Source organism: Mesitornis unicolor, unplaced genomic scaffold, assembly GCF_000695765.1.
Source record: "Mesitornis unicolor isolate BGI_N332 unplaced genomic scaffold, ASM69576v1 scaffold16786, whole genome shotgun sequence".
Taxonomy (NCBI): Eukaryota; Metazoa; Chordata; class Aves; order Mesitornithiformes; family Mesitornithidae; genus Mesitornis; species Mesitornis unicolor.
Genome location: NW_010189042.1, coordinates 17375 through 25349, shown reverse-complemented (window position 1 = coordinate 25349; position 7975 = coordinate 17375). Strand labels below are relative to the sequence as shown.

The following is a 7975-nucleotide window of genomic DNA, read 5'->3' as shown; positions in this document are numbered from 1 at the left end:
GGGAACCGCCCGTTCCATCGTCCGGGCCGTGGAGAGGGACCTGATGGTGAAGGGCAGCGTGCTGCGCTACAGCGGCACCGGCACCGCCGTCGAGAGCCTCCAAGCCTTCAAGCCCATCCAGGAACCCTTGACTTTGGAGGTGCTCTCCGTGGGGAAGATGACCCCTCCCCGGGTGCGCTACTCCTTCTACCTCCCCAAGGAGAGCAAGGAGGACAAGTCCCCCTACAAGAAGGAGGGCAAGACCCCACCGGACCTCAACAACAGCGTCCTCAGCTTGTCCAACCGCTTGGATGGTGGGAGACCCAGCTACAAGCGTCCCTCCTACAAGTGGGCGGCGGGCGGTTGGGAGGCTTGCTCCGTCACCTGCGGCGATGGCTTGCAGAAGCGGTCGGTGGCTTGTCACGACTCCTACGGTCAACCGGCCGCCGAATGCGACGCGGCGCAGCGCCCCGTCGATGTCCGCCTCTGCGGGGAGCCCTGCCCCACGTGGGAAGCTGGACCTTGGTCTCCTTGCTCCAAAAGCTGCGGTCGGGGCTTCAATAGACGGGCGTTGAAGTGTTTGGTCCCCAGCGGGCGCCTGCTGCCCCGGGAGAGTTGCAATTTTCGGAGGAAGCCACAGGAGCTGGATTTTTGCACCTTGAGGCCATGCTGAGCGGGTCTGTGAGGAAGGGCATGGTATTCCTCTGTCTGGAGCAGCAGACAGGGCTTGGGAGAGGGAGCGATGTCCATAGCACATATCAAATGGGGGAAAAAAGAAAAAAAGAAAAAAATAGGGAAAAAAGGGACCTGGGTGTGGGGACAGAGCATGCACACCCCATGCACCCGGGAGAGAGGGATTTTACTGACCAGGTTGCTTGGGAATGAACATCTACCTCGAAGCCGCCGAACGACGCGGAAACCCAGCGGTAGAGACTGGGAATTGGGGGGGGATGGATGGAAATGAGGGGGATCGCTGCCCAGGATGGATCTGAGATGCCCCGAAATTGCACAGTTGAAGCCTCCTCTGTCTTTCCAGGGCCAAGCCTACCTCCCCCAACACTCATGTGAAATGGGACCAAAAGGATTTACCAGTGCAACGAGGGCAAATCATACTGGCCAACCACCAGTGCAACAAGGTGCTGGGGCTCATAGGGACTGGTGGCCCAGTTGGCAATGTCTTTGCAGCTCGGGTGGTCCGGAGAGCCCCAGTAGCATCCCTGGGCCAGGTTGGAAGGTGGTGGTTTAATTTTTGGGTTTTCCTCATTTTCATGAACTGTCCAGTGTAGATTTGATGGTGCTTAACTCTGTATTTTTGTAACCTCCTTCCTCCCTGCCCCGATGGATGCAAGGCGTTGTTCCCAGTGGGCTCTCCCAGTGGCTGAGGGTTTCCTATGGTGCTTTGGGATGGGGCTGTAATGGGATGTTCCTTCACACCCCACTCTAGGGCAGGCTGTAAACTGCTTTGCCCGAAGATTTTCGGGGCTAAAAGGGCTCACTACAGACCTGAGATCTGAGCTGTTATTCCAAAAAAGCAACAAGCAACTGTACTGTAGTACCACAGCATGGTGCTGTATGGGGTCGCCGGTACTCGACTCCACTCTGGAAATGGTGCTCACTGTTTAATGGGACCAGTATGCCGTGCCCTGACATCCCACCACCCTCTGCCCTCCAAACTTTGGGCCAAGATGGGTCCTTTTTTCTCTCTTAAGCCTCCCAGAGACATCCTGAGCTGAATTTTAGCAGGGCTGTGGTGATAACCTCAGCATTGCATTTCAGCTGCAGGAGCAGGAGATAAAGTTGGGTCTTGGGTTGTCCTGATGGGCTCAGGGACCACTTTTTGCTTTTCCACTGATGAAGGTGCCTCTTAATTAATTAGCTGGGACTGCGAGCAAGTCAGGGTCTCTGGGTTGAGCTATGCCATTATTTGGATGAGAGAAGGGATCATTCATAGGTTATGGGTATGCAGAAGATGCTGTTCCAGCAGGAGAGGATTGGAGCCTACCTTGCTCACTTGGTCCCAGCGTGGAAAACTCCTTGTGCCCTTTGCTCTGCTCCAAAAAGCCTCCATCTGTGGGCAAAGTGAAAAGGATCACAAGAACACAACCATATTGTGGTTCGATAGAGGAGCAGATGTTGTGGTTGCTGCGCACAGCAGGGGACGGGATTTAATGTTCTAGGAAATCCCTTCCAGGTCTCCATTCCCATTGATTTTTGGGAGGGTTTTCCTGTGTAGCCAAGTCCACCACGCTCTCATTTGGGGACAGAGCTCCCCCGGAGCTGCCCTTTGGTGTCTTGCCATCCCACAGATGGTTTCCAAGCCACCAAAAAATTGTTGCCCTCATTCACGGGAGGGGGAAGGAGAGGGCTGGGGGGGGACTTCTTGTGTTGCGGTTCTTTTGCCGGGTGTGCAGCAAAAGGACGGAGATGCCGATCGTACTGGCTGCTGTGTGTATACCATGTATACTAAACATCGATCTCTGCTGTTTGTGCGTCAGTAGCAAACCTGAAATAAATCTGTATTTAAAGTAACTTTAATATACCTGATATATTAGGAGACGGTCTTGCCCACGTCATTGAGTCAGTGGCTGCAGAGCGTGGCTTGTCTTACTGAAATCCCAGCCTATTTCAAGCCTCAACTCATTAATTTAAGGGAAAAAAACCCCAACTTTGAAAGCCTATGGGGTTAAATGGATTAATATAAACTGGAATAACGCTCTCACATCCTGGAACAACCACGTCCTCACATACCATTGCCCAGGACCATCCCTTCCCAACAAAACACTTCCCTTTAGGGGGACACATCAGCTCAGGGATGCCTGGTGTCACCCTTCCAGGGAACAGCTTGCCTGGTATTTTATTTCCTCCCAGCAAATTTAACATGTTTTATTGGAGGGCAAGATCATTTTTTATTATAATAAAGAAACAAACACAACAGATCCCATTGAGCACCTTCCCCATCACTGGCTCCTGCAGGGAAATAAAGGATCCATCACCTGTGCCTTTCCCTACAAAAATAGTTCAGTTTTAGCCCCAATATACCCCATGTTGCAAAAGCTAAAGCTATAAATAGCTTTGTTAGGAGCAGAGAGGGAGTTTTACCCCATGCCAAAGCTTTCCCCTCAAGTATCAGGAGCAGAAACCAAAGGCAAAACCAGCGCCTTGCTCCTCCAGCACCAGGTGGCCTTAAAAATCACCCAGAGAGACAAAAAAACACCCAAACGCAAAGTATTTACCTGGTAAGGAAGGAAAAAAACAAGTTTCAATGCCAAAAACACGGGTTCAGAGGGAAATCTGATGTTTCACTAAGCCAGGTCTGGTTGCTCAGGGTGCTTTGCCCCAGTAAAGCTGGGTGGGACTTAATGGTGCTGAGCCAAACATCAGCACTTGGCACTGGGGGGGTACACAGGGGATGTCCTGCATCCCCATCAAACCTGGAACTGCAGGGTGAATGAGAAATGCTGTGGAGCATCATATGTGGTGCCCAGGGGTCCCCGTTGGGGTCTCAGCAACGTCTCAAGTGGAAAAAAATGAAGTGAAATGGTCATGTGGAGCAGCAATGGGGGACCCTGGCTCCTCTCCCCCCTTTTGTCCATCACCACTCCTGGCTGACCCTTGCTGGCCCCTTGCAGCAGACTAAACTTCCCCCCGTCATCCTCCCCAGCCAGCAAACTGACACATTCCCACAAATACTTCTGTATTTTTTTTAATAGATATTTTTTTAATATTTTTTTTCTAATTACACAACACGGTCAGTGCCAAATTCGTCCGGCCAACTCTAATCTGGCGAGCAGAACTCGTGGATTTATGACTCCCACCTCCTTGTTGATGGTGGCAGGAGCAGGATTTTATCTTTTTGGAGGTCTCCATCACATACTTTCACTCCTATAAATGCATAATCCTGAGTAAATCAGGCAGCTGTTAAAGGTTATAATCCTTAACTAGGTAAAACCCTTGGAAATCACAGCCATGGGGTGAGGGCGAGAGCTTTCCAGGGAAAGGTGCTGCGTTCGGATTTAGCCTAATTAATATCAAGTTCAGCCAAGCAAACCTAGGAGGCTGATGCTCTCCCAAAATGGTTATTAATTGTGGCTTGATTATTTATTTTTTGAAGCATTTCTTCCCCTCTCACCACCACCCCCTTGTAAATGAATTCGCAAGGGTGAGAGTTGTTGGATTGACAGCTCTGGAAATAAAAGCCCTCGAGGAAAATTTATGCTTAAATAAAGCCTTTGGGGGGGTGCAGAGCTGAGAAAAATATCCTAAATATATCCCTCCCCATGTCACAGAACTGATGGTTGTTGTTGTCGTTGTTATTATTATTAATATTATTATTACTATTTTGTGCTAATATACCACTTCAGCCTTTTCTGTAACTCTATATCAATGGAATAATTTAAAAGCACAGGCCGTGGCTAGCAAAAACACATATTCCCAAAATTATGGTGACTATAGGGACCATATCATCATGACAGAGATAATCAAGGCTCTCTGTGTCCTCAGGGCCATATGTTGACCAGAAGTGGCCCCAAATGCTCTAAAAACAGCGGGAGATGGAGGGAAGGACATCTGGACCAGGGATGGAGCATAGGCTGAATCTACTTAAGCCTGGTCTAGCTGAGCACCTTAAAAAAAATCTCAGGGATTTTGGGAAAAAAAACCCCAATATCCCCACTCTAGATGTTAAATGAAATTAAGGACGCTAAAGGCCACATCTTCATCCATTTTTAGGTACCTCCAGTATCTCGGGGGAGGCAAGATTTGGGTTTTAGGGGTCTTAGAGGACCTCTATGTGGCAATTTCCCCATTGACCCCCTGGCTTTGGCACTGACTTTGGATGTGAGGAAATATCAGGTGGAAAAAGCAAATGCAGAGGAAAACAGGCGCTGAAAGCCAAGGAGAGCTTTGAGTCCTTCCCTTTTAAACTTAGTTTGTTCTGTTTTTGTGGCAGAGAAAGGGAAGCAATAAGGACCCAACACATGTCCTCCTTGCAGTCCTTAGGACCATCTCCTCAAAAAGGTCTGATACACATAACCTCAAAGCATTTAAACTGCTCTTTATTGGAAAAAACCCATCTCTAGTCTTCATGATTCTGCACAATTCCTTGCATCCATCCATCCTTCCTTTTTATTTCTTTTTAGTAAAGAAAGAAAGGCACGAAATCAGCTCTGTTGCAAAGGGATGGGCATTCAAATATTTCCTTCTGAGCAGGGGCTCCTCAGCCCCTGGGGCGATGCTGAGCATCCCGGGATGCTCGACCCCAGTCCTGGAAATTGTTCATCAAATCCAGCTGGGATTCGCTCCTAAAAATGCCATCTGTATATATATTTTTCTTGGGTTTTTCAAAGAGGGATGAGTTTACATGGGAAAATAAATAACCCTGCCCTTCGCTTTGCCCTGGGTACCAGACTGCACGGCTTTCCTCTCTTCTTGTATGTTATTTTTTGGGTTGTTTCTGCTGGTGGGAAGCAAGGGTTAACTCTTCCAGCCGCCTTTGTGCGTTTTTCCTTTTAAATATTGCCTCTGAAGAAACAAACAGAGGCGAATCCCACCCTCTCCCCAGAGACTCCTGCTTGGCTTGTTGCAGAGAACATGCAGATAGTAATTATTTCCCCTATATTTTCTTTTGCGGTGCCTCGTTTCAGCCGCCTCAGGGCTTGAGTAAACGACAAAATGAACAAGGAAAGCAAGAAACCCAAATAAATAAATAACTGATAAAACTGGAGAGAAAAAAAACCCTGACAATGTATCCCTCCATAGGGAAATGTCAATAAAATGAACATCACCGTGGGACAGACAGGCAGACGGGATGCGCTGATGGGAGACAATCAAGCACAGACGTCTAGGAAAAGGCCCTAAATCCTCCTTATTCTGCACAGAGAGTAAAAATTTGGGGGAATAAATCCTTTATGGAGCAGTGATATTTCAGATGGTTGCTCGAATTAAGGTGAAACTCCCTTGGGATGGGACCTTCTGGTTCTGCTTCCCATGTGCTGCTATTTCCAGTCCTCCACGCACCTTTTAGTCTTCTCTGTGTGGCTTTTTCATCCCTCAAACTGATATATATTGATATATAAGTATGTACATATATATATGTATATATACTTGAAAATATATATATATATATTTCAAAAATGTTAAAACTATCAAGTTCTATCTTCCTCCATCCAGGCTCCAGGTCCCGGTTGTCTCTGCGGCTGGAAACGCTCTATAGGTTATATATACAAAGAGCCAATATTGTGCTTCTCCAAGGGGAAATATTTGGGTTTCGCTCAAAATGTTGTGAAAAACAACGCAACAAATGTGACGAAATGAGGAAATGGGAGAAGTGGCTCTGTTACAGGTGCATTATCTCCATTTTCTGGCAGATTTTATCTGCTAAAGCAACACCGGCAGCTGCTCACAGCCCACATCTGGTCACCCCCCATCACAGATTTGGGCTACCTGAGTGCACATCTGGATGCAGCCAGGATTTCCGAGGCATTTTCACATCTCGCCGAAGAGAAATCCCGTATTTTCCTTTCCCAAAGCAGCGGATTTGTGTGCTTTTCCCCCCTAATCTCCCATCTCCGAACTCCTCGGAGCCGATAATGAAAAACTTCCCGCCGCGTCGGCACCGCTGCTTTTCCAGATTAAGAAATGCTCCTTGAGGAAGCCGACAACCATAACAAAACCCTTTGCTAAGATAACATTATTTCAGGATCACGGCTGCTTTCCTAAACGCTTTCAGCTCCTACAGATGCTAAAGGGGTCTTGCCCACCAAAAAGGGCCATCTCTGGCTGCCGCATCGTCTTTCCTTCCACTTGCCACGGAAGGAAACCTTTTAACTTCACTAAATATGCTCAAAATTAACGTTTGCTGAGTATAAATGGGTCAGCTGTGAGTGTTTGTGCAGCCTTTTCATGTTTACTCGCGCTGGGCTTGTTTAAAGGCAATTTGACAGGAAAATGGATGCGTGCGGTTTTATTCCGATGCAGGGCAATCTGACATTTTCCACCCCCAAAGCCTGACCTCGCCTTGTTTTAGGGACAGCAAAGCCACTGCAGAAAGAAATATTTATCTAAAGGGGAAGAAATATTAATATATGATATTAATGATATATTACACAGACCTGCAACCACAAATTGGGATGTTCCTGAGCTTTCAGTAACCACTTAGAGTAGGGGAGCTCAAGAAATGTGCAATACAAATCACATCTCAACCAATAAATGCCCAGAGGAAGGAGAAAGCAGGGACCTGATGGCAATGGGATGGTGTCACAGCAGGAGGATTTTGGGGGCAGAAGGATGGTGGGAAGAGGTGGCACCGTGCACAGTTGAATAGGTTGGTTTTGGGAGGGAAGTTCCCCAGGGAGGAGGGAAACAGTGGCCTCAAAATAGGGAGAAATTCCTCCTCAGTCACTGTTTTCTGCAGAAATCCAAGTGCCACAAATAGCCCTGGGAAGGAGGCTGCTCAGCAGATGGGATTTGGGCTCTTTCGGGAAGCTTTGCTGCTGGGAATCCACCATGGGAATCTGCTGCAAGCCCAGGAGGTTTGGGTAGCTTGGGAAATGCAGTTACTCCTTGTCCTCAGCCTTGGATGGGAGCCCAGCCCTGATCTCGTCCTGTTTAAGCTGTGCCATGAAGCCCCTTCGCCGGCTTCCCTGGTGGGACCTGCCCTGGTAAGACCCCAGACCGGAGACAAACAGCCAGGAAAAGCCATTTTCTGCCCCAAACCTGTGTCCTCAGCCCCTTGCCTTTTCAAAGGACTCTCACACCCAAGCCAATGTCAGATCAGCTCTCAGCAAAGCCTTTCCCAGTGTCCTTTCCTGACTTCCTCCAGCCTTTTTCTGGATGTCCCCCTTTCCTGGGGACATCTTGGACTCATCAGCGTAATCCCAGCCCTCCTGCTCATTGCACAACCCAGGTCAAGCGCCGAAACATGGGAATGGGACGGCGTTTTTCAACGAACTGCTCCAAATTATCTTTCTGGGCAACTTATTTATCTCCTTCGTGGTCC

The 7975-nt window shown here is 48.4% G+C and overlaps 1 protein-coding gene across 1 annotated transcript in view; it reads left to right on the top strand.

The window, feature by feature from the left end:
- The window catches only part of ADAMTS15 (ADAM metallopeptidase with thrombospondin type 1 motif, 15), a gene marked incomplete at its 5' end in the record, with an annotated part of 8098 nt that extends 7446 nt beyond the window's left edge, over positions 1 to 652 (top strand). The window contains 1 exon segment of the mRNA XM_010185940.1: positions 3 to 652. Coding sequence (XP_010184242.1) covers positions 3 to 652 — 650 coding nt within the window.
- Between the last annotated feature and the right edge of the window lie 7323 nt (positions 653 to 7975).